Source organism: Dendrobates tinctorius, unplaced genomic scaffold (genome assembly GCF_039654945.1).
Source record: "Dendrobates tinctorius isolate UK_male_01 unplaced genomic scaffold, ASM3965494v1 ptg000249l, whole genome shotgun sequence".
Classification (NCBI taxonomy): domain Eukaryota; kingdom Metazoa; phylum Chordata; class Amphibia; order Anura; family Dendrobatidae; genus Dendrobates; species Dendrobates tinctorius.
The window spans coordinates 1665404-1693378 of record NW_027361916.1 but is presented as its reverse complement, the minus strand read 5'-3'; the positions used below and the strand labels follow the sequence as shown (position 1 = coordinate 1693378).

General features: G+C 42.0%; 1 protein-coding gene across 1 annotated transcript; it reads left to right on the top strand.

The window, feature by feature from the left end:
• Positions 1-89: 89 nt before the first annotated feature.
• LOC141063314 (uncharacterized) lies at positions 90-27844 on the top strand. The gene is made up of 4 exons (XM_073557367.1): positions 90-184; positions 6141-6816; positions 16162-16174; positions 26818-27844. Exons 1-4 carry the CDS (start codon positions 90-92, stop codon positions 27738-27740), a joined length of 1707 nt encoding a protein of 568 aa, XP_073413468.1. The 3' UTR covers positions 27741-27844.
• Positions 27845-27975: the final 131 nt, after the last annotated feature.

The window sequence follows — 27975 nt, the reverse complement described above, 5'->3', positions numbered from 1 at the left end:
AGAATTGCTAATGACGGGAGAGGAAAAAACAGTAGGGTTCAACTTATCAGACTCTGTCGTCCGAAGGGAGGTGGTTGAAAGATTCCACGATGGCGCCACAGATGGCGCGTCACGTTGAGGAAGCGGTCCTGGATGAACCGGAGGCACTCTCTCTTAGCGGTGAAGAAGAGTCCAGGACCTTTTGGTGGGCTGCTGAATGTCCAGGTACCGGTGGCTGTTGTTTCGGCGGATGAGGTGGAGGCTTCTGGTATCAAGGCTGCAGCCGCGGATGTAAAGTCAAAGTCTCCGACGGGAGCCGTGAACTCTAGACTGTCTGCTGTCAAGCGTTGCACAGTACGGTCAGCGCTTGCTGCCTGCGGTCACGTAGGGTCGGCGTCCGGCAGCGGTAAGCGGTCACTGGTGCTGTTGCTGGATATTGGAGGGTGCGCACTCAAGCGCAGTCTGTCGTCAGTAGTGTTACCTGCTGGGAGGGAGCAAACTTTCCTCTGCTGCACCTCCTGTCTTCCCGCCAGAAACCCCAAGTTCCGGCACACCCCCTCTACTCCTCTTTGGTCAGACCTCATCTGGAATATTGTGTCCAATTTTGGGCACCACATTTTAAAAAAGACATCAACAAACTGGAGCAAGTTCAGAAAAGAGCGACCAGAATGGTGACTGGTCTGCAAACCCTGTCTTATGAGGAAAGGTTGCAGGATTTGGGAATGTTTAGTTTGCAAAAGAGAAGACTGAGAGGAGACTTAATAGCTGTCTACAAATATCTAAAGGGCTGTCACATTGTAGAAGGATCAACTTTATTCTCATTTGCACAAGGAAAGACTAGAAGCAATGGGATGAAGCTGAATGGGAGGAGACACAGATTAGATATTAGAAAAAACTTTTTGACAGTTAGAGTGATCAATGAGTGGAACAGGCTGCCACGAGAAGTGGTGAGTTCTCCTTCAATGGAAGTCTTCAAACAGAGGCTGGACAGACATCTAACTGGGATGATTTAGCGAATCCTGCTTTGAGCAGGGGGTTGGACCAGATGGCCCAGGAGGTCCCTTCCAACTCTACGATTCTATGATTCTATGATTCTATATCAGACCCACCCTTTGTAGCAGAGGTCACAGGTCTGTCCCGGTCAGGTTCTCTGTCCCCCTGCCACACTAGTGGCAGTTCCAATGGTTACGGCCCACAGACACTGTTGCCTTTATTGTTCTGGTCCTTCCTCCTACAGGGCCATGCATACCAGGATAAGGATGGGGCCATGCATACCAGGATAGGGCTGATGGGACCATGCATACCAGGACGAGATAGGGGACCCTGCATACCAGGATAGGGATGGGACCATGTATACTAGGACAAGATGGGACCATGTATACTAGGACGAGATGGTGGCCCTGCATACCAGGATGAGATGGGGCCCTGCATAGCAGGATAGGGATGATGGGGCCATGCATACCAGGATAGAGATGAGGTGGCATGCATACTAGGATTAGATGGGGGGCCCTGCATACCAGGATGGGGATGGGACCATGCACACCAGGATAGGGATGAGGGATACATGCATATGGGGATGGGGCCAATCATACCAGGATAGGGATGAGGGATCCATGCATGCCAGGATAGGGATAAGGTGGCCTTGCATACCAGGGTAGGGATGAGGGGGCCAAGTGTATCAGAATGGGGAGGAGGGGACCATATATACCAGGATAGGGGATATTAAGTACAGAATTGACCACATTTTTTGATTCAATTTGTTTTTCCTAATTTTCTCCTCTAAAACCTAGGTGCGTCTTATGGTGCAAAAAATACGGTAAGTGTGAATTTTCTGTACAATAACAGAGTTTCCCTTTAGCCTGAAATTTCAATTTCTTTTAAAACCAACTAACTTCAAGGAGGATTGTGATAATCTCCAGGACAAACATTCCACCTGTGCCCTGTTAGATCTCTAAGCTGTGCGTGGCTGATGGCTGTAATATACATTTATCCACACCTGCAGGAGATGTGTTGGCTCCAGTCCTGGTGTCATAGATTTACTAAACGTCATGAATTCCATTATGTTTTCCATCCTAAGGAATTCAGATAACTGCACAATCTCTCCTGAAATGGGGGCGCTAATACTTTCTCTACTCTTCTGGTCAGGACTCACAGTGGCTCCAATGGTCCACCATAAATGAGTGCAACTTGTACATATGTTGTTGTTGGGGATGTAACATAATTTTTTATTCTGCGTCTTTTTTTAACCTGTTCATTCTGTATGATAGTTTGATTGTGGTGGGATCGGCCTTCCTGCCTAATGTGAGTCTGTAACTCCCTGATAGTCTTGAAAAAAATCTCTCCATTGCTGCTTTCAAATGCCTAAGATCTAAATTTAAAGGGAGCCTGTCAGCAGGATTGTGCACAGTAACCTACAGACACTGTCAGGTCGGCGCCGTTATACTGATTACAATGATACCTGGTGATGAAATCCGTCTTGTGGTTGTTGTTTAATCTGTATTTGTAGTTTTCAGTTAATGAGATTCTCGTGCTCTGGGGAGGGGCTGTGGGCGGGGCTTTATGTGGTGCTCTGATTCCATATTCATCTGTATTGGCTTATGACAGGTCGCTGATCCCTCACTGACCTGCCCCCATTATTACATAATGCATATAATAATGTTGATATTATTCTTGACAATGCCTATAATATTGTGGCTATTGTGAGGCTTAGAAAATAAAAATTTACAAATGACACTGGCGGCACCTGTCCAGTAGCATCTATCTCCTACTTATAGATGGTACTGTGCAGGCGCTGCCATTTTTCTGGATGTAATTTTTTATGTAAAATAGGGGGCAGGTCACTGAAGGAATTAGTGTCATAAGCCAATACAGATGAATATGTACACAGAGCACCACATAAAGCCCCGCCCACAGCCCCGCCCCAGAGCCACTCCCACAACCCCACCCTGAAGCACGAGAATCTCATTAACTGAAAACTACAAATATAGATTCAACAGTAACCTGCCTGCAGCTGCCCAGAAAAGATGCATCTATTAGATGCGCCAACTCCGACGCTTCTCCTGGGTCTTCCCACTTGTCCTGTAGCGGTGGCAAGTGGGGTTCATATTTGTATATTTGTGTTGTTGATGTCACCCTTTTATTGTCAGGTGACATCAAGCCCACGGCTTAGTAATGGAAAGGTGTCTATCCATTACGAACCCCATAGTTACATGGTAAATAAAGACACAGCCAGAATAAAGTCTTTTATTAGAAATAAAACAAAACAGTTTTCCTTTTTCAGAAATAACAAACACAGTTATACTCACCAACACCTAAGTGGTAAGAGCCGGGCAAAGCGCCAGAATTGGTGCATCTAATAGATGCCTTTTCTGGGCAGCTGTGGGCTGTTATTTTTAGGCTGGGGGGTCAATATCCATGGCCCCTTACAAGCCTGAGAATACCAGCCCCCCAGTTGTCAGCTTTAGCAAGGTTGGTTGTCAAAAATGGAGGGGAACTCCACGCTGTTTTTTAAATTATTTATTCTTGATAACCAGCCTTGCTGAAGCTGACAGCTGAGGATTGCAGCCCCCAGTTGTGAGTTTTGCCAGAGAGGTTATAGAAAATACAGGGGAAGCCACACCATTTTTTCATTCATTTATTTAGTTATAGCGCAGGCGGTGGGTGAGGAATACTCCCGTCATCCGCTCCTGATGTCACTGTACTTAGCAGCAGCAGGTGTAGGTTGATGGGAGTAATAGTCCCAAAAGCCGCCACCTGCTGTCATCATTCTGACTTTAATATAACTCTCATCATTCTCCCCGCCGGCAGAGCAGAGGAGAATGATGAGAGCGTCTTCAGCACCCGCCACCGGGGAACAGCGCTTACTGTACCGCTTCTTCCCTGCCGGCCATCCATGTGGTACTGATGCTGTACACGGGTGGCACACGGTTGTCACACATGTGACACAAGTATTACACAAATGGACATCTCTGGTACCATTTTTTACGGTACCGGAAATATCAGAACGTGTGAAACCGGCCTTATACACAGTTCTCTTTAAATGCCTAATATTTCTTCTTGAAACTCATCTGACAGAAAATATTATTGGCGCTTACGATAGTATAGATTGTGAAGTCTCCGAGACCCATACTCTAATTACACCAGAGAGGTTTCACCACTAGTTACTCATTTATTACTGATGGAGACTGTGGAGTTTGATCATTTCAGTAGTTCCTAATCAGGCCCCATTATTAATATCTGACGTGTGTCACTTTATGTGGTGGTAAGTTTGGAATTCTTCACAAAGGATAATAGAAAACAAATGGATCTTACAAATTATTTTCCAGCTTCGCACTATACCCTACATACGGTTGTACACTACTGTCTGGGCACATGGCAGTGTTCAGTAGGGAAGGAGCGCCATTTAGCTATTTGAATGCAGATCTTGCTGGAATAGTTTGCAGACACAATGTATTGGGAGCACTGTTCATGGTCACCTGGCAGCTCAAAAGATGTCCACCATGAACATGCTTGGCTCTATCTTCTCTGCTTTCCATATCCCAAGGATTGCCTTGCTCATCGCCCTTTAACACCCTTACATGGAATCTGGACTTACACTGGGACCCCTAGGCTTGGACCATGGTGTTACCTGCTATTCTGTGGTGTTAGATGGCAAGAAGAATAGTCAGGTAGCTGGGTCAGAACCAGAAGGACAGAATACAGAATCAGAAGACACAAGAGTAGTCAGTAAACGGGCCATGGTCACAGCAGGAAACAAATACACAAGCCACAAGCTGAGCACAGAGGACTGAACCAGAGGAGAACAGCGCTGTATCTGGCAGATTCCAGCCATGTGCTTTGCGCTTTAGTAGGGTGTGGTACTTTCCAATTGGCTGAAGTAGGGAGCAGATTACTCCAGCTGGACAGCAGGAACAGATCCCAAATGAGATTGGACACACCATATGCAGAAGCCCTAATATAACTAAATGACAGAAAACCAGAATAGTCGAAATCCCTATAAAGTGATTCCATGTTATTAATTAATTCACTGAGGGTTATAATCCTTAGGAGGAGTGAATATTTTGGCTCCACAGCCACTTTCCAGAAATTAACACGCAATGGATGTTGGAGAGTGAAAATTACACATTTGCCATTTTGTTACCCAGCACATAGTGCCCAGATTGTGCTCCAGGAGACACACACCAAAAATTAAGTGGGTTCTTCTCACTATAGTATTGCTAAATACAGGGATCCTAAATGTTGTTTGCGCACACTGCAAGACTCCGAAATGAGAGCAGATGTTGCTGGATTGGTTTATAGAAACCTTGTCGCTTTTCAGCAGCCTTTGAGCCACTAATAGTGTGGGAACCTCTGTTTTTCCATTGACAGGTGATGGACCTGAGTGAGGACTTGTTTTTTGTGAGATGAGAATTGGTATTATTTTCGCCTACATAACATTGATTGGTTTCTTTTAATTCGATATTTGGGAGGCAGAATGAACAAACAGTTGAACACCGCACACTACTGGTTCATCCAACAAGGTTTTCTATTAAGGCCCTTTTACATTTAGCGATGCACCAGCGATCCGACCAGCGATCCGACCCGGTCAGGATCGCTGGTGCATCGCTAGTGAGCTGTCACACAGGCAGACCTCACAGCAATGCAGCAGCGACGCAGCGCACGATACTCACCTTTCAGACACAGCGATCCTGACATCCTCCCGCCCGCCTCCACACGTCGCTCGTCGTCACAGCAGGAAGCCCCAGCAGGAAGCTGACGACGAGAAATGGAGCCGCCCGATCTCGCGCGATCAGCGATGGACAGCGGGGGAGCCGGTCGGAGGTAAGTATCACACATAGCGATATTGCTAGCAATATCGCTATAACGTCACAAAATCAGTGACGTTATAGCAATATTGTTAGCGATATTGCTATGTGTAAAACCCCCTTTAGACTGTGAACTGTCATTGTCTTGGTAAATAATTAAAGCTTTTACATAAACTGTCCATAAAAATGGCAAGCTAAGTAGAAATGTTCAAAATTATAAAACTCAAGGATATTTTATTAATAAATAATAATTGTTTTTTATCTTAGCAGATGACTGTACCAGGAGATTAGAGGGACAGCTGACATCTTCAACTTTTAAATCTGATGATCTTGAGATCCTACAAGATACAACTGAAGTGATTGCTGTTACTCCAGATATATCATCATCCATTCACAGCAAAGATCTGTCATCTGGTCCTATGAAACAGGTCCCAAAAGAGGCATTAAAAGAGGCATTAAAAAACAAACTGCTCCTAAAGCAAAAAAGCGTTTTTCATGTTCAGAATGTGGGAAATGTTTTAACAAGAAATCACATTTTGTTACGCACCAAAGAACTCACACAAGGGAGAAGCCTTTTTCCTGTTCAGAATGTGGGAAATGTTTTAGGAAAAAATCAGATTGTGTTAAGCACCAGAGAATCCACACAGGGGAGAAGCCTTTTTCCTGTTCAGAATGTGGGAAATGTTTTAATCATAAATCAGTTCTTGATAGACACCATAGAACTCACACAGGAGAGAAGCCATTTTCCTGTTCAGAATGTGGGAAATGTTTTAACAATAAATACGATTGTATTAATCACCATAGAATTCACACAGGGGAGAAGCCTTTTTCCTGTTCAGAATGTGGGAAATGTTTTAACAATAAATCAGATTGTGGGAAATGTTTTAGCAGAAAATCATATTGTGATAAGCACCAGAGAACTCACACAGGAGAGAAGACTTCTTCCTCTTCAGAATGTGGGAAATATTTTAACCAGAAAGCGCTTCTTGATCGCCATCAGATCAGTCACACAGAGGAGAAACCTTTTTCATTTTCATAATGTGGGAAATATTTTACTTGGAAATCAACTGTTAATAAACATCAGAGATGTCACATAGGGGAGAAGACTTTTTTATGTTCATAATGTTCGAATAGTTTTAACCAAAATTGAATCTTCTTAAATGGGTTGTCTCTTGTCATTCCTCATGTTTGCTAACAAAAGGATTAAACTAAACTTTATTAATTCCAAATGTAAAACTATACCCATAATTCACCCCCTGAAGGTTAGTCAGAAAGTGAGTAATAGAAAAAACATAACCCACGTCTCAGTATATAGGGTGAGGTGACGTATACACACTCTCCAAGCCTCTCATTTCTACGGGTTTCATCGTCCTCACCAAAGACGACTCATCAGTAGAATATTTAATATTGATCTATACTCAAGCGAGACTAAACGAAAAAAAAACAACCTAAAATCATGTATCATGTTATTCAAAACAGTTGGAAAACTAGCCCCATATTGGCAGATACCAGACCTCAAACTATATACTTTGGAAGTTTATAAGCCCCTCCAGTGTCAGGAATAGATAGTATGATTTTGAATTTACCTAATGACTGCAATGAAACAATTTAATAATTTAAAGGGGTGTGAATACTTTCCATACCCGCTGTATCAGTAAAAATAACTCATCTTTATTAGGTAAAGTATAAAAGAATTGCGCCATTTTCCGATACCCGTTGTGTCTCCATTTTTCATGATGTCGGATTGGGTGAAGGCTTATTTTTTGTGTGCCGAGCTGACATTTTTAATTGGATACCATTTTGGTGCAGATACGATCTTTTGGTCATCCTTTATTGCTTTTTAATGTTGCGGCGATGAAAAAAAAGTAATTGTGGCATTTTGACATTTTTTCTCTTTACGACATTTAGCGATCAGGTTAATTCTCATTTATGATTCTGTACAAAAGAGAAAAAAGTGATGGCAGTCACCGTTCTGTCATGAAAATTCTTTATTGATTAAAAGGCATTGGCACAGGAGGAACGTACAGAGAGGACCGTTGACGCGCAAGTGCATGAAATGGCCACCGTCCACTCTCTGTACGTTCCTCCTGTGCCAATGCCTTTTAATCAATAAAGAATTTTCATGACAGAACGGTGAGTGCCATCACTTTTTTTCTCTTTTGTACATAATCAGATTACATGTTTGCTTCTCTGGATTGAGCACCCGTTCGGATGGTAGTTTGGCGGTCGGTCCAGGTGTGTGATTTTGGACTTGAATAGCAGTCATAAAACTGCTTAGAGGTTAAGGAGCAGTGCCGAATCTTCTGTCTTTCTATGTATTTAATTCTCTTTTATATTGATAGATCAGGCGATTGTGAATGCGGCTATAACAAATATGTGTATGTTTGATTTTTTTATTGTTTTATTTTGAAAGGGAGGTGATTTGAACTTTTATATTTTTTAAAATATTTTTTAAACTTTTTTTTTTTTACTTTTGGCATTGTGAAGACATACAGCATTGTATCTTAATTAACCAGATGACTATTTTTTAGCAAACGAAGAATAATAGAATGTTATCTGTATGTTGGCTTTAAATGTAAGTGTTGATTTCCAGTTGGTCAAAAAAACAGACTTTTTTTGTGTAAGCCTGGAATACTGACTTTTATTGTGCGCTTATCCTTAAATCACTACTGATGTTTGCTGATATGCTAATTATGCATTGTGTTATGGAGCCAGTCTGTTGACTTCTAAAGCAGAGAGGGAAAAACTATGCAAATAGTTTAAATAATCAAGTAATGCTATAATAATCTCATCTCCATTCTTACCCTTTATGTAAATACTGAATGAGGGACACTTGTTAAGTCTAAAAATAGGTTACATGCCTCTGTATAAAGAGACTGAGAGAGAAACAGCCAGAGAGATTCTGCCAAGACATCTATACATCCAAATGACACGAGATAGGACAGCAGCCACAACATCATCACAAGGGACATGGATCGATCATTCTATAGGAAACAACTTAGGGGTTTTCAGCCTCGGTTGGAAGAATACAGATCTGCTCCATTGACCATCTGTTGTGAGCTCATTTTCTCATTCACCTTTGATGTCCGATGAACTCCCTCTGCTGGTGAAAGGAGGTGGTGAAACTGATTTGGATGGGAGAAGCCTGTCACCTGAACAGGTGGATTGCAATTGGACATCCGGAATCTCTGAGTGGATATAAGGCAGCCGACGCCCTGTAGGGTTGCTGGTGATTTCTCTGCTCTGAGCTCTGGCCTCCAGTTCAGTTCCTGTGTTCTAAAGCTAAGTTTTGCTCTGTTATTGTTCCATGAGATTTTATCTGATTTGCTTAGTTTTGTGTTCTGCCAGCCCCGGCTGGGGCTCTGCTGAATTTCCATTTTTGTCCCTGATTGGTTAAATCTCTTTTGCTCTGTCTTCAGAATATATCGGAGTGCTGATATAGGGATTTTGAAGTCTAGTGACTTCAGGGCCGTTTTTCCTATCAGACGTGTTGGGACATTTTTGGTAGGGTTTTTGTGGATTGCAGCCAGCATCTTTTCTGTCCTTTCCTATCTAGTTGGGCCCCATCATTTGCTCTGCCTGTCTTTCTGTCTGTGTTTGTGTTTTCATCTGTTTTCACCGACAATACATATTGGGGGCTGTCTATTGCTTTGGGGTCTGCTCTGGGGCAGTTTAGATTTCCCCTTTCTTTCTTTAGGCTTATTTAGTTCTCCAGCTGTGAAGAGGCATCTAGGACCACCGTAGGAACGCACCACGGCTACTGTTAGTTGTTGTGAATAGGATCAGGGGTCTGCAATCTGCTAGCTACCAACCTCTCCGGTTTTCTGGACTTAGCTTGCATTTTTGTTTTTTCCTCCTTCGGTGACTCATTCATAACACCATCGCTGAACCATGGATACGTTTGGAGAAGCCAGATTGTGGTCTTTGTATCAACTGGCCTTGTACCTTGTATGGACTCAATGGACTGTCATCTTCCTACACTTATTGTTACCTCCTCTCTGTGCATGCAACAGGTGGAGTAGTCGACCCTGGAAGATGAAGCCAGGTTGTGATCCTCGGATGAAATAGCCTTGTATGGACTGTCATATTCCTATGCTTGACATTACCTCCTCTGTGTGTGTGTGGGTGCCACAGATGGGCTAGCGACCCTGGAAGTTCTGAAGTCACAGCAGCTATTATCCCGGCGGGTCAGTGGAAGGGTGAGACTGTCTATATATAAAGTCCACTTTAAAGCCCACACTAAGAGAAGATATACAAGAGGGAAACGAAGAGGTGGAGTCTCTATGGGTGGAGATACAAGGAGAGAAAAGTAATAAAATCCTCATAGGGGTTTGTTATAAGCCACCAAATATAACAGAAGCCACTGAGAATGTATTATTGAAACAAAGAGACAAAGCAGCAAATCCCAATGAGGTGATTATTATGGGGGACTTCAACTACCCCGACATAGACCGGGAAACTGAAACCTGCGTATCTCAGAAAGGAAACCAATTTCTGTCAGTGACCAAGGATAATTATCTGTCACCACTTGTGCAGGGCCCAACTAGAGGGACGGCCCTTCTGGACTAAATGTTAAGCAACAGGACAGATAGAATAACAGAAGTACGAGTCGATGGGCACCGAGGGAACAGTGACCACAATATAACACAATTCCACTTGTCCTTCAGTAAGGTGCCCTGGAAGGGGGTTACAAAAAACGCTGAATTTCAGGAAAGCAAAGTTTGATCAGCTTAGAGAGGACCTTCGCCGAATTGATTGGGACAATGTCCTCAAAAATAGGAGCACAGAAAATAAATGGGAAATATTTATATCAGTTTTACACCCCCACTGCGAGCTACCCATACCGTACAGAAATAAAAGGGCTAGGAACAGGAGAACACCAATGTGGCTAAATAAGGATGTAAAAAGGGCAATAAAGAACAAGAACAAGGCATTTAGGAAGCTAAAACAAGAAGGCAATGAAGAAGCATTAAAAAGTTATAGAGAAAAAAAATAAAATGTGTAAAAAACAAATACATTTAGCAAAAGTGGAAACTGAGAGACTAATTGCTAAGGAAAGTAAAACAAACCCCAAACTATTCTTTACTTATATAAACAGTAAAAAGATTAAAATTGATGGTGTCGGCCCTTTAAAGAACAATGAGGGTGAAATCATAGAGAGCAATGAGGGAAAAGCAAATGTTTTAAATACTTTTTTCTCAACAGTGTTCACACAGGAAAAGGATTTGCCAGGGGAAATGCAGAGTGATAATGTAAACTCCCCATTAAGTATTACCTGCCTAACCCAGGAAGAAGTGCAGGACCGCCTTAGTAAGAGGAAAATGGACAAATCACCAGGCCCTGATGGCATTCACCCTCGGGTATTAAGGGAGTTAAGTAATGTGATAGACAGGCCTCTATTCCTTATATTTAAAGACTCTATAGAAACAGGGTCTGTTCCTTTTGATTGGCGGCAAGCAAATGTGGTACCAATATTCAAAAAGGGGTGTAAAAGGGAACCTGAAAACTATAGGCCGGTAAGCTTAACATCTGTTGTGGGTAAAATATTTGAAGGGTTTCTAAGGGATACCATTATGGAATATCTCAATGTTAATAAATGTTTAACTCCATATCAACATGGATTTATGAAGGATCACTCCTGTCAGACTAACCTGATCAGCTTCTATGAGGATGTAAGCTCTCAAATGGACCCAGGAGAATCATTGGATGTCATTTATCTCGACTTCTCTAAAGCATGTGACACTGTCCCACATAAAAGATTGGTAAGTAAGATGAGAAAGCTTGGGCTAGGGGAAAATGTGTGTAGATGGGTAGGGAGCTGGCTTAGTGATAGAAAACAAAGAGTGGTTATTAATGGGGCATCCTCAGATTGGGCCAGGGTTACTAGTGGGGGACCACAGGGGTCTGTATTGGGCCCCCTACTATTTAATATATTTATTAATGATCTAGTGGATGGCTTACACAGTAAAATATCAGTATTTGCAGATGATACAAAACTATGTAAGGTAGTTAACACAAAGGAGGACAGTTTGCAACTACAGACAGATTTGAGTAAATTGGAGAATTGGGCTGAAAAATGGCAAATGAGGTTTAACACAGATAAGTGTAAGGTTATGCACATGGGAAGGAGAAACAGATGCTACAATTACTTACTAAATGGGAAACTGCTGGGGAAATCAGACATGGAAAAAGACTTAGGCATCTCAGTCAATAAGAAGCTAAATTGGAGTGCCCAGTGTCAGGCAGCTGCCACCAAAGCAAATAGGGTCATGGGGTGCATTAGAAGAGGCCTGGGGACACGAGATGAAAACATAATTCTCCCTCTGTACAAATCACTCGTCAGACCACACTTGGAGGATTGTGTGCAATTTTGGACGCCGGTGCTCAAGAAAGACATTACTGAACTTGAAAGGGTTCAAAGGTGGGCTACTAAAATGATAAATGGAGTTGGTTCACTACAATACCCAGAAAGGTTATCAAAATTAGGTCTATTTACTCTAGAAAAGAGAAGACTTAGGGGAGACTTAATATATATGTACAAGTATATCAGAGGGCAATACAGAGATCTCTCCAATGAACTGTTTGTACCAAGGACTGTGACAAGAACAAGGGGGCATTCTCTTCGTTTGGAGGAAAGACAATTTCTGCACCAGCATAGAAGAGGGTTCTTCATGGTAAGAGCAGTGAGGCTCTGGAATTCTCTTCCTGAGGAAGTGGTGATGGCCAACTCACTGAATGAATTTAAGGAAGGAATGGAGGCTTTTCTTGTGAGTAACAGTATAGAAGGTTACGAATAATAGAATATTATAGGCAGATGGTTGACCCAGCTTAGGGGAAGGAATTTTTTTTCCCTATGGAGAAAATTGTCTTCTACTCTGTGGGTTTTTTGCCTTCCCCAGGATCAACAATGCAGAACAGCTGCACTAAAAATAGGCTGAACTAGATGGACATAAGGTCTTCCTTCAGTCTTCAAAACTATGTTACTATGTAATGTGCCCCATCTTGAGTATTAAGCTGGGACTGTTCCATGTGTTATCTGCCTGTTTTGTGGTACAATAAAGCATTGCCCACACTGTGTTACCCTCACCCTGTGTTGTCTGAGTAGCGTTTTGCCCATGTTAAAAGGAGAGCGGGAGTTCGTTGGGACGATCACTGGTCCATTCGGTTTTGTTTAGTGGGCGGCGCTCATAGCATCCCAGAAGTGACAAGCATAGAGGTCTGCTGGAGACCTCTGGTTGTCATGCCAACCCATCGGTGACCCATGATCCTGTGACGGGGTCACCGATGGGTGGGATTTCCGATGCGCTTGCTGGAAATGCGCATTAAATGCCGTTGTCAGAGGCTGTTAGGGGCAAATGGCAGCTGTTCAAAACAGCTGACATGTGCCGGAAAAGATGTCGGCTCACTGCCAGAGCCCGCATCAAAGGGAGGAAGTACATTTACACCCAATGTCAGAAAGGGGTTAAAGGGGATTGTTTTTACAGAGACAGAAGTGGTAATCAATCATGTATACATACAAATAATTACAGAAATACACAGATTCTAATGTTAAATAGTATAGAGTTACCACAAGAAAATATAATAAAAAAATTCAGGCAAATGTCAGATGTTGTAGCTCCATCTAGTGGCCATGTGCAAAAGTGCCATCATAGAGTAACATGTATCCTAAGAGAGCGTCACTATCAAGGTGGAGATGAGATAAGTGCACCGTATTTACTGAGTGTAAGATAAATCCATACATAGATATATGTAAGCGGATTGTAGATCTATCACTGGATATCAGTGTATAAGGGGAATAGATCCTGTGCACTTATAGATGAATAGCTTATATAATGAGAGGACACAGAGCAAAGGGTATAAATAGTGAGAGAATAAAGAGCTAACAGCGCATTACATCCCTGGAGTACAGATAGGAGATATAAAGTGCAGCCAGTGCTATATGGGATATCCCGGGAATACAGCACAGCCCATATAGTGTAAAGGAGGAACCATCCTAACAAGAGATTACAGATCCTACAGACGACATGCCGGGAGTGTACAGAGAAAGATGGCAGATTCACCACTATTCCCTCTTACGGGCGTTTCGCCCCGTCAGCTTCCTCAGAGGGTATGGATAAGTGTTTCCAACACACCAAGGTCCTGCACGAATCCAGGCAAGGGGAGTAACTCTGGGGTAAAGTGGGAGTGTTCCTAAAGGAATTGGGGCTGTTCCCCGGTCACATCTTCCCCAGTGAAGCAGGAGGATCAGGATGAAAACCTGTTGGTAAGACCAAGATGAATAATGCTGCATAGAGCCATCTGGTAGCGATCAGTCAGGTAAAGTGATAGTGAGGGGGGTCCGGAAACAAAACAATGCAGGTGAAAAGAGCCAAATGTGACCCCACCAAGTGACCAGTGAGAGTGCAACAGTGCAACGGGTAAGAAAAGAGAATAAACAGTGATATGGTAAAGATATAAAGAGAAAAGCAGCTTAATAACAGTGATGATAATAAAATCTATGGGAAGTGTTTGTGGTGAAGTGTATACACTCCTAGAAATGTTTCCTCTACAGTATAGAGATATAAATGATCAGTATTAGGACGTGTAACAAAGAGGAATCTGTTATTATATAGAGAGAATGTAACGAGCAATAAATGACGGGAATAATCGGGAATGAAATTGTTATTAATAATATAATGAGATCCCAGCACCTGACACTTCCCGGGATATATGGGCTTATATTAGAATCCCAATTACCAACCGGAAAGATAAAAACAAAGGGAAAAGGGCGGAACAAAAAACAAGCCCCAAACACCTCATAACCCACAATGTAAGGGCAGAAAAATACCGGAAATATAAGTTTCTATTCACACTGCAATATTAGTCACCTGTGATCTGTGTCTCTCCCAGAAGAGAAGTCATCACAGCGTCATTCCCCGTAATAACCGTATAGAGGAGGAAATGATCGCGGAGAGAGCGTCCATTGTTAGAATAGTGGGGAGACACAGATGGGATCCAATGCTCCTGACTGTCCGGATGTCTAGAGGATCGTCACCATCGGAGAGTAAAGTGCAGATCGGCGATCTTGTGACCGTTGTATTATGGGGAAATAAGAAACAAATAAGACACATTGAGATCAGAGAAAACTGTTCTATGTAATAAAGAGTGTAGAGAACGAATTCCACCAAACCCCCTATAGGAAAGGGGAGAAGCTGAGAACTTCATCTACACCATTGGGATGTCAGGGATTTAATCGCCGGATCCATTTAGTCTCTAATTGTGACCAGTAGTGATGGGCGTATCCCCGATGATCGGGATCGGTGGGTTCTCCCGAGTTTTTTTGTAAACTTTGAGCTTGGGGCCGGAGATGACGAGAACTTGCATCCGAACCCCGAGCTTGGACTTTACAGATATGGGATGAGGGGGGGCTGTAACACAAAGCATAAAATTAATAATAAACATTATAATTATAGTTACTGGTCCAGTGACGCGTCCTCCCATCTCGCTGTATCCCGGCCGCATCTACTACCGGGGCCGCTCATTAACTTCCGGGTTATTCACTCCATTGCTCGGCAATTTTCAGCCGGCGTCGGCAGTGTTCATGCGGTTACATCAGGGTTCACCCCACGTCATGGCCCAACCCATGAACCGGGATGAACCCTGACATCACCACACGAACACTGCAGGAAAAAGCCAAAGACTGCCGAGTGCCGTGGATACCGCCGGAAGGTAATGCGCGGCCCCGGAAGCAAATGTGGCCGGGAGTAAGCGGGATGGGAGGACACGTCGCTGGACAGGTAAGTAAAATATTTATTATTAATTTTATGCTATTACAGGCTCTGGACCTGAACTGTAACACGGGTTTCCCATGGAAATCCATGTTCAGGACCTTATGACCGAGCACTGTGTGTTTGGTACAGGGTCGAAACTTTACAGTTTGGGTTCGCCCATCCCAAGTGACCAGATCTTTTTCCAGTCGCCCCCTATTGGTAACCAGGACCCTATCGGTGCCAGAGACACGGAGGAAGCTGGAATCACAAGTATGTTTCTTTATAGTCAACTCCTCTAAATCAGAAGCCATGAACATAACGCTGACCTGACACAACTAATTTCTAACTTTCCCTGTAAGTGGCAGAAAGACGCAATTAACCCCTTCATGCTGCGGCCCATTTTTGTTTTTTGCTTCTATTTTTTCCTTCCCTTCTTCCCAGAGCCATAACTCTATCTCTCTGTCCACATAGACATATGAGGACTTGATGTTTGTGGGGCGAGTTGTACTTTTCAATGACTCCCTTAATTTTACCACATAGTGTACTCAAAAACAAGGAAAAAATTCCAAGTGCGGTGAAATTGTGAAAAAAACAATACTGACATTGTTTTTTGTGAATTGTTTTTACAGTGTACATTTTGTGGTAAAACTGACCGTGTAATATGAATCATAGAATCATAGAATCGTAGAGTTGGAAGGGACCTCCTGGGCTATCTGGTCCAACCCCCTGCTCAAAGCAGGATTCACTAAATCATCCCAGTCAGATGTCTGTCCAGCCTCTGTTTGAAGACTTCCATTGAAGGAGAACTCACCACTTCTCGTGGCAGCTTGTTCCACTCATTGATCACTCTAACTGTCAAAAAGTTTTTTCTAATATCTAATCTGTGTCTCCTCCCATTCAGTTTCATCCCATTGCTTCTAGTCTTTCCTTGTGCAAATGAGAATAAAGTTGATCCTTCTACAATGTGACAGCCCTTTAGATATTTGTAGACAGCTATTAAGTCTCCTCTCAGACTTCTCTTTTGCAAACTAAACATTCCCAAATCCTGCAACCTTTCCTCATAAGACAGGGTTTGCAGACCGGTCACCATTCTGGTCGCTCTATTCTGAACTTGCTCCAGTTTGTTGATGTCTTTTTTAAAATGTGGTGCCCAAAACTGGACACAATATTCCAGATGAGGTCTGACCAAAGAGGAGTAGAGGGAAATAATGACTTCACGTGATCTAGACTGTATGCATCTGTTAATACATCCTAGAATTGCATTTGCCTTTTTTGCTGCTGCATCACACTGTTGACTCATATTCAGTCTGTGATCTATTAGTATACCCAAGTCTTTTTCACATGTGCTGTTGCTTAGGCCTATTCCTCCCATTCTGTATATGCTTTCTACATTTTTATTGCCCAGATGTAGTACTTTGCATTTTTCCCTGATAAAAACCATTCTGTTAGTTGCTGCCCACTTCTCCAGTTTATTTATATCTTTTTGAATCCTCTCTCTCTCTTCTCTAGTATTAGCTATCCCTCCTAGCTTTGTGTCATCAGCAAATTTAATTAGTTTACCCTCAATTCCTTCATCTAAATCGTTGATAAAGATGTTGAACAATACAGGGCCCAGGACAGAGTCCTGTGGTACCCCACTTGAGACATTCTTCCAACTGGATGTGCAGCCATTTACGACCACTCTTTGGATCCAATCACTAAGCCAGTTATAAATCCACCTAACAGTTGCCTTGTCCATTCCATACCAAGTCATTTTTTTCAATAAGGATTGTGTGAGATACTTTGTCAAATGTTTTGCTGAAGTCAAGATATACTATATCTACAGCATTTCCCTGATCCACCCAATCAGTGATTCTGTCATAGAAGGAAATTAAGTTAGTCTGACATGACTTATTAGTTACAAACCCATGCTGACTCTGTTTAATCACTTCATTCTTATCCAGGTATTGACATACATGTTGTTTAATAATTTGTTCAAAGATCTTTCCTGGTATAGACGTCAGACTCACCAGCCTATAGTTGCCTGGGTCCACCTTCTTCCCTTTTTGAAGATAGGAACATTTGCTCTTCTCCAGTCTTCTGGGACTTCTCCTGTACTCCAAGAATTTTCAAATATTATGGAGAGGGGTTCAAAAATTTCTTCTGCTATCTCCTTCAGTACTCTGTGGTGTAGTTCATCTGGACCTGGAGACTTGAATTCATTTAGGCTAGCTGTTTCCTCACTATCTTCCTGTTTATAGATATCCTGGATTCCTCTATTCCCTTAATAGGACAGTGAAAAACAGTTGATGTTACATTTCCTTTCTGAGAGAAAACAGATGCAAAATAGGAATTTAAAAGTTTGGCCTTCTCAACATCCTTTCTTACCATTTCATCATTTTCATCCGGTAAAAATCCTATAGCATCTTTGACTTTTCTTTTACTTTTGAGATATCCCCAAAGTCCTTTATTATTGCTTTTGACATCTCTTGCAAGCCTCAATTCATTGTCAGCTTTAGATAATCTGATTTGTGCCCTGCAAGTTCTGCAGACAGCATTATATCCTTCTTTAGATATGCCTCCCTCTTTCCATTTTATAAACATTTCATTCTTCCTTTATAGCATGTGCTTAAGTTCTGTGTTCATCCATCCTGGCTTCCTTAAATGCTTCCTATTCTTCCCTCTTTTCGGAATTGTTAACAATTGTGCTTTGAGAATTTCATTTTTCAAGATTTCCCATCCTTCCTGGACAGTTTTGTCCTTAAGGATATCCAGCCAATGGATCCCTCCAATTCTCTTTCTGAATCCCTTAAAATCTGCCTTTCTGAAATTTAACCTTGACATCTGAGTCTTCACAGGTCTTCCGCCTCTAGTTATCCAAAATTCTAAAATAGCATGGTCGCTACCTCCTAGGGTCCCAGCCACTTTTACCTCCTCAACCATTTCCTCCCTGTTTATAAGGATTAGATCCAAGGTAGCAGTTCCCCTTGTTTTCTCCCCTACCTTTTGGAAGATAAAGTTGTCAGCAAGAGAGGATAAGAATTTCCTTGACCTGTTAGTTTTGCCTGCGAGAGATTTCCAACAAATGTCTGGATAGTTGAAATCTCCCATGAAAACTATGTCATATTTTTGGAGAACTTGGCCATTTGATGCATAAAGAGGTCATCCATATCTTCAGCTTGCACAGGCGGCCTGTAGTAAATGCCTACAATGGTGTCCTTTCCACTGTTCTGTCCTTGTATTCTTACCCAAACAGTAAGTAAGTCCTTGTATTCTTACTCTCAACAGAGAATCCCCCATGACCACCACTCTCCGTTTCTTCTTCACAACATTTTTCTTTCTCCATCCAGGAGGACTATGAAGGCGTACAAGGTTGCTGTTTGTGGGCAAAGTCTTATCCTGATGTATTTCATCATCGTTCTCCTGCGTGAGAGCCTGGTACTGGTTTCTGAGCAGTATGGGTGCTGACTGCCTCCTGATCCTCCTGCTTCTATGGGTCACATGTCTCCATTCCTCTGTTTCTTCAGGTGCACTTTGAACTTCTTCTCTTTCTGTAACATGAAGAGATAATTCTGCTCTGTCCAAGAACTATTCATCTTCCTTAATGATCTTCATTGTAGCTATCCTCTCCTCGAGATTTTGCAACTTTTCCTCCAACAGGGACACAAGCTTGCATTTGTGGCATGTGAAGTTTGGGTTTTCTACTGGTAAGTCTGTGAACATGTAGCAAGAAATGCAGCTCACCAAATGGCTCCTGGCCTCTTCCATATTGTTATTGTTAAAGAGATTTCAAAGCGATGAAAAATGAGCCAAAATTTACCGATTTCCTCTTTTCAGCTGCAACGGGCAAAATCCAGTGATCGTTGAGCTCGCGGAGACTCTTCACTTATGCTAAAATTTTGCCCGCTTTGTTTCCTTGACAGTAATATTTGGCTTTACTTTTCTGTAGTGTTAAGGGGAGAATATATGGCACATGAATATATACAAGAATCAAAACTGTACCACTATATAGTGGCTTTGCTGAATAATAGGACCATGTTGCTTTAAGATACTTCTGATTTTCTGCTGAATTATTTCTGTGCATGACCCACCTAGGCTTCATGTAAAACCGCAATACTGGGTGGATCGGGCTAAAGAACAATACTTATGTACACGGTGATTATGTAGCATATGAGAACAGTAAACAGTAACTCAGAAACGCACATAGTGATATGTAGCGACATGGGAACAAAGTAAATAGTAACTTGGAAATGCACTGTTGATGTAACACAATGAGATAGCATAATTTCTGTTATAAAAGCTGCGCACTCTGAATTAAAGACAGAGAAGAATCATACTGACATGATACATCTTGTCTTGTGTATTCTTTTCTACGTGCACGTACAATCTCTACCAAAGATCCAATTTGGCCACAGACAATTAAGACGGGCCACACCCTAGTGCGGCAGAATCAACAGTTGGCGCTCAAACAGTGGGGCTCAGGACGATACCAGATGATCACAGCCGCAACAAAATCTCCCCCCAGGGCGGACGTCTTTCCAGCGGGACGAGACTGCAGCTCGAGACCTGGTGAGAAAATATATCATCTTACCTAACCTTCTGTATTCACGTCCGGCTGGGAGGAGATAGCTGGCTGTCTTCTCTGAACCCTTAACTGACCACGTTTGAAAGTCCTGAGCCTACGGACCCGGTCAGGTATATAATTCCTTAATTGTCTGTGTGTATTGTCCGGTCTAACCAATTCAGAGGGTGTGTCTAGAATTTGTCAAGTATCTGATAAAAACTATTTCATACTGCACTAGCGCTACTAGAAACAAAACAGAGCAGAGTACAAAGGGGGTGTTCACACTGGGTTATCACCCTGGTTCCGACCTTAGAAGGTCGAAGAAGTTAAGGAAAGAGGTGATTACTAAATTTTCCCCCCTCTGCTGAAATATCAACCACCTATCTAGAGGTGATTACCACTATTTGCTACACCTAAAGTGACAAAAAGCCCAGCCCTAGTTGCCTTGGTAACAAAAGAACAGTGAAAGGGATAAGGAATACATTCATAATAGTTTTTATGTTTTGAAGTACTGATGCATTGTTGAGACACGCCTGTCCGCAGCTCTCATATTGAATATACTGCCATACTGGTTAGACTGCTATTTCAGCTGCATTTCCTGAATGCAAAGTGTTTAACAATCACGCTACATTATCTGTATTCAGTCCGGAGGATATAAAATATAGAGTGTAATAAGTTGTTTTATAGTATACACACAGTAACCCTTCAAGCATATTTATAATTACGGTAATCTAAAAGTTTAATTGTCTGCCTTATCTGCTTTGCCTCTCTGCTTTGCTGTTTTGGTTGTTTGCATACGTGATTGTTACCTCAGCCAGCCTGAAAAGGAAAAAAAAATATATAGATAGGGAGACGTACTGAGCAAATTCACTGTCACTCTGGTTCCGGTCCTGCTCTCGGCTTGACCGATGATCGCAGAAGTCTGAACTGTGTCTCTCCCAGTGGGCAAGTGGGAGTAGGGGCTTGATTACTCTCAGTGATTTTCCAACCTCTAAGTGGTTGGTGACTTCTTGCGGGTTTCCCACCGGACATCATCTGGCTAAGATGATGGTGTTTTAGCTGCAGCATAGGTTCATAAGTTATATGGGTGGAAGGGTAATTTCAATTACCGTGTTGATGTGACTGAGTGATTGCTCTCTCCCTGAAAAGTATGGTTTGCCCAGGTGTAGATTTTTCACCTCTACAAATCAGGCTGGCATATGGATAGGTAAATTGCGAATTGTTTTGGTGTCAAGGATTCGCAGTATTTGATGTCAGTACCAGTTTTAAATTCATTGTCTTTTATCTTTTGTAGTGTGTATAATTTGCAGGAGGCGTACTAGCATGTGGTTAAAATTTTTGAATGAATTCTATGTGTGTATACATATATATGTTGTGAAATTAGAGAATTGGATAAACTGGTTTTGTTCTGCATACTATAATTATAAGGTTAGTTGTTAAAAAAATTTGTTCAGGTAGAAAGAGAATTACTTGAATGGTAATTGCTTGATTTGTACAGATATCTCTGTGAGATCCGAGGTCTATTGTTACTTTTTAGTTATTGTTTTACTAATGTCACTACATTTCTCTGTGAGATGTTTTCTTTGCAATGTTTTACAGCGAAAGTTTTGAGGAAACAGAAATTTTAACAATTTATAAGGTATTTTTATACTACGCAGTTTCTGGATACACAAGATTTGTGAAATACTCTGGTGTTAGTTGTTGGTTAATTCCCTATATTACTGTGTTCAAGATAGCTAGACATCACTATGTTCACTGAAGACCCCTTTACTCAGACATAAGGAGTACATACAGCTTTTACAGTCACATATCCAACTGTTCATAACCCCGTGAGAATTTGTTTTAAGACGCACACATACATATGTTTTCCAGATATACTCAGAATTCAGATGATAGAATGGGTGGGAGCAGTCAGTCAATATCTATAAGACAGATATGACCCATAGTGGAGTGAGGAAGAAAATGTACGTTAAGAAACCCTCCGATCATGAGGGGAGGAGCATTAGATAAGAAGGGATAGAAGAATGTGTTACTGAGTGGAGAGCAGCGTCCCAGCCTCAGGTATTATGAGGTGTTACAGGACCCTGAAGCATTTTATAAGATGGCAGAGGAAGTTAGGAAAAAAGGCATGAGGAGAGGAATATAACAAGATTGCTGAATTTTGTGCAAAACAAATATTTACAGAGGAAGATGTGTCAGTTGCAATATCTGCATTACATTCATTTATACTTCTATATACATTCCCGATGACTGGACGTGTGCCAGCTGTCAAACGCAGAATGCAGAATATCGTGAGACCTGTTCTGACTGTCAGATGACCAACCCAAAGAGCCGTACCTTCTTTCCAACTATTTATATAGACGGCACGCCTTATGCTGCATCCTGTCCAGCATCCATTATAGTTTTATTAATTAATGTAGTTTATGAAAAGAATAATGAAGAAAAAGATGAATATGACATGGAGGTATATAATTAAACAGAACAGGAGAAGACAGGAAATAAATAGCTCAGACTGATAATCTATATTATTTATCGTTATATGGTGGGGGGACATAATTATCATCATCATCTTTTAAGCCTCAAAGCTCATTCTTTTGTACACAATCTACTCTACGCAAGGACTCCTGGAAATACCAGGAGACAGATACCCTAGTAAGCAGCTTGCCAGACCCCCATTCTCCAGGATGTCATGCAGGGAAAAGGAGAACCTGTGGATAATTTCTTCCACCAATGTAACAAAAAGTTTCTGGATCTCAGATTTGAAATGCAAATTAGTTCCTAGTTGGAAGAAGCTTGACACCCACCAACATCGAGCTCCAGATTTTAATAGGGTATTGGCATACTGATTCCACAACCCATGAAAGTACGTATACTCTTACAGCCCCCCCCACAAAAATACAATAGAGAAACAACATCTCTCACCCAGACAGAGGTTGAGGATACTCCGCTCAAATTCCTGGTGGGTCCCGATGCAATCAGAAGAGTAATCAGGGATATTGATCTACTTGCTGAAGAAGTATGTAGTCTTTTCTTTTTTACAGGACACATCTGTAGATCACGTGGGCGTTGAACTAATGGCACTGATCCCAGACTCAATATTGGCAGGCTGAAAATCCAGTTTGTAAAGGTGGGGCCGAAGCCAGTAGCCCTGCTACCAAGGAAATTGCAATATTCACCCTCCATTTCATAATTTGTAATTATTTTTATCAAGTAATAGATGATACATGACTTGTGTGCTGTCAATGAAGTTATAGTACTGAACACATCTATGGTGCCAAACCCACACACTATGTTTTGTTTTTATCAATTCTATTTATTTTTCTATGCTTCACGGTGATTGACCTGGCCAATGCTTTCTTCAGTTTATTTCTACATGCTGCAAGCCAGTACCTGTTTGTTTTTACATATGGTGCCAGCAATATATTTGGACTATGATGCCTCAAGGGGCACAGTATAGCCTCTCTATGTTCACCCGAGCCATGACCACGGTCCTGGAGCCCTGGAAGAGGATACATCCCACAGCCACTTTTTTTTTACAATACATATGGATGACCTCTGACCCTGACTGAAGACAGCCAAGACAATACTGCTCTTCTACACATGCAACCTTTTTATAACTATTTTAAGGTTAACCAAAGAAGGCATCAATGCGTTTTATATGCTAAATTGCAATCACATTTTCACAGCACTAGGACTGCCACGCTATACCGTTTTGTCTGTTTGTCATGAAGAAGCCTGACCATGTAAATGGAGTCCTAACACAGCTTCACGGAGGAAGACAATGCCCTCCTGGCGTCTCCTCTCCAAGACTTGACCAAGTGGCCCGTGAAGTCCAAACCTGCATGAGAACTGTGTTTGCAACCCACCTGTGCTGGACAAAGCTTCTGATATTTTTATGGGTCACCAGTTGAAGATCCTGGCCCAAAGCACCTGACTGCAATGCCCTACTCTGCTCCCGGACAACGTCACCATCTCCAGATGTGCTGTCCATAATCCAGCTACTCTTCTACCTCTGCCAAAGGGAGGAGGAAGATGGAGGATGAAAACCACATCTCTGACACATTAGTGGAAGAGGTAGTCGACTCTGAAATGGCTGAACGCGATTGTCTTGCTGTCATGAGGCAAGAGAACACCTGGATTTCCTGACCTGATGCTCTTTGTGGATAGACCAAGGTATGCAGACCAAGAAGGCCGTTCGCACACTGGTATAGCAGTAGCCACAGAAGTAACTTGCGGCCAGCAAAACCACTGCCTACATCCAAAGGCAGGACTGCGGGCCTTGACAGAAGCATACGAGAGGTCCACTCAACATGAAGCTATCAAGATCAATCTGGAGGGAAAGAGACTTCATCACGGCTAACAGAACGCCGGTCAGACACCACAAAGCCATACAAGAATTAATGGAGTCCTTGTTGATGCCAGGAAGAGTTGCAGTGGTAAAAGTAAAAGCACACACACTGGAGACACTTCAAGGGAAGCAGTGGGCAAAAGAAGAAATGGACCTAAGATGAAGTTATACAGGATGAAATACGCCTAAGGATGAACAAGGAAAATTTAAGGCCTCGAACAAAACTCTACATACTTGATGCTATACAGGAAACAGGGGTCATAGCATAAGAGTTTAGTCTTTCCCTTGGGTCACATACACGCACAAGTATAATTGCCTATATGTAGACTAAGTTTAAAAACATGTGACTAAAATGCATTTTCGAGTCTTTTCATCCATCCCAGATCCTGAGGACATAGGAGCCCACCAGATCCTGCCCGGTGACTGAGTCCTCATCACCAAGAGGTTCAACAGACGTACCCTTGAACCTAGAGACGACAGCCTGTTCCAAGTCCTGTCAACTATCGCAGCAGTCCATGGGTCCTCGCTTCCCACTGCAAGGAGATGCCGGATCCAGAGTCCAGTAGCGGCTGCCACTCTTCATCCATCTGGCACTTAACCTTTTCCTAGCTCAAGGGGTAGTCAGTCACCAAGGGGTAGTCACTCATGAGAAGGGCATACTGACTTTCTGGTATAATGTCTCCACCCCAAGAGTAACATATCATATCAATTACATATCAATTTGACTACTGTCTCACAATAAGAATGTCCAGGCCCCATGGCACAGTTTCATATCGGGTTTAATACACAATTCATCTGTGTCACTACTGCTGAAATAGGGGAAGGTTCAAACTGGGAGGATTAGTCTCTTGTTGGGTGGCACACTGGTGAAAGTGACTGTAGACATCAACTAGCCCAGGCCCTACAGCGAAGGGACAAATGGGAAATAAGCCTATTAAGTCGCATGACCCTGTCCAAAGCCCATTTTAAGGGTCAAAGTGGCCTTCCAGATTCAATACTCCCTGTCACTGCCACTCACTGCCCCAAGGAGGGATGCATAGTTCTGTACCTTACTATTGACAACCCTTCAGAGTATGAGCAAGGGTTATATGTACTAGGCTCAAGTACTAAACTTGGGAGGGAAAATGGTGACACAAAAGGTAAATTTTGGCTAAGAAGTATAGATACCAGTGGGGGCACACAGGGAGCACCTGACAAATTCAGAGTCAAGAACGAGACAATAGTTGTGTTTACATGTACCATCACCGTAAATAAGAATGCAAAGCGGATAAACTATTTATACAATAATCAACAACGGTTTATAAAATACACTGGGGATGCCATAAAGGCAATTATTGACCCATTAAGTTTGCAAAAGTTATTTTATGTTCTTTGATCATATTTTCTTTAATTCTATGCTGCATAGCTCCATGCCTTAAGAAAATGATGACGATGACCATGGAAACCACAGTGATGACCATGCATGCCGATTTCGAAGATCCCCTGTATGAAAGATGTCCCAATGAAGCCATGCAAGCACCACCTCCGGAATATGCCTGCTTGAAGCAAACCAACGAGGGAAAGTCCAGGATCTGACTTCCTCCTGTGCAAAGTCCGTTAGGAGGGGGTCCATCTACTAGAGATGGGTCGTCTCATATATACGGTGAAGATTAGTTAGCTAGGTTCCAGCATTGTTGAGATAGGTAGGCCGGGAGGACAGATCGATAGGTTCGACGAGATTAGGATTTTGATTTTGCATATCTCCAAAGGAGGGACTGTTAAGGGGAGAATATATGGCACATGAATATATACAAGAATCAAAACTGTACCACTATATAGACGCTTTGCAGAATATTAGGATCATGTTGCTTTAAGATACTTCTGGCTTTCTGCTGAATTATTTCTGTGCATGACCCACCTAGGCTTCATGTAAAACCGCAATACTGGGTGGACTAGGGTGGATCGGGCTAAAGAACAATACTTATATACACGGTGATTATGTAGCATATGGGAACAGTAAACAGTAGCTTGGACACGTACATAGTGATATGTAGTGACATGGGAACGGTAAATAGTAACTTAGAAATGTACCCATGATGTAACACGATGAGATAACACAATATCTGTATAAAAGCTGCTCACTTTGGATTAAAGACAGAGAAGAATCATACTGACACGATTCACCTTGTCTTGTGTATTCTTTTCTCCGTGCACGTACAATCTCTACCAAAGATCCAATTTGGCCACAGACAATTAAGACGGGCCACACCCTAGTGCGGCAGAATCAACAATCTGATCCTATGAAACAGGTCCCATCTTCTGATTCATTACCGACTACTAAGGAAAATGAAAGTCACAAAAGAGGCATTAAAAAACAAACTGCTCCTAAAGGAAAGAAGTCATTTTCCTGTTCAGAATGTGGGAAATGTTTTGCATATAAATCACTTTTTGTTACACATCGGAGAAATCACACAGGAGAGAAGCCTTTTTCATGTTCAGAATGTGGGAAATGTTTTTATCAGAAATGGAGTCTTGTTACACACCAGAGAATTCACTCAGGGGAGAAGCCTTTTTCCTGTTCAGAATGTGGGAAATTTTTTAACCATAAAAAAGATTTGGTTAATCACCATAAAACTCACACGGGGGAGAAGCTTTTTACCTGTTTAGAATGTGGGAAATGTTTTACCCGGAAAGCGCAACTGATTAGTCACCAGAGAATTCACACAGGGGAGAAGCCTTTTTCATGTTTAGAATGTGGGAAATGTTTTAACAATAAATCACATTTTCTTATCCGCCAAAGAACTCACACAGGGGAGAAGCCTTTTTCATGTTTAGAATGTGGGAAATGTTTTAACGATAAATCAGATTGTGTTAAGCACCAGAGAACTCACACAGGGGATAAACTTTTTTCATGTTCAGAATGTGGGAAATGTTTTAACAATAAATCACATTTTCTTATCCACCAAAGAACTCACACAGGGGAGAAGCCTTTTTCATGTTTAGAATGTGGAAAATGTTTTACCCAGAAAGCGCAACTGATTAGTCACCAGAGAACTCACACAGGGGAGAAGCCTTTTTCATGTTTAGAATGTGGGAAATGTTTTAACAATAAATCACATTTTCTTATCCACCAAAGAACTCACACAGGGGAGAAGCCTTTTTCATGTTTAGAATGTGGGAAATGTTTTACCCGGAAAGCGCATCTGATTAGTCACCAGAGAACTCACACAGGGGAGAAGCCTTTTTCATGTTTAGAATGTGGGAAATGTTTTAACGATAAATCAGATTGTGTTAAGCACCAGAGAACTCACACAGGGGAGAAACTTTTTTCCTTTTAATGTGGGAAATATTGTAACCAGAAAGTTCTTATTGATCACCATCAGATGAAAAGCTTTTTCATTTTCTTAATGTGGGAAATATTTTACTTGCAAATCAACTGTTAATAAACATCAGAGACGTCACATGGGGGAAAAGCCTTTTTTATGTTCATAATGTTGGAATAATTTTAACCAAAATTGAATCTTCTTAAATGGGTTGTCTCGTGTCAATCCTCATGTTTGCTGACAAAAGGAT

Excerpts from the sequence above, each read along its gene's own strand:
- LOC141063314 (XM_073557367.1), top strand. The coding sequence starts at position 90 with ATGGCGCCACAGATGGCGCGTCACGTTGAGGAAGCGGTCCTGGATGAA. Across the intron at positions 185-6,140 it reads GAAGAGTCCAGGACCTTTTG|TGATTGCTGTTACTCCAGAT; the intron begins GTGGGCTGCTGA and ends ATACAACTGAAG.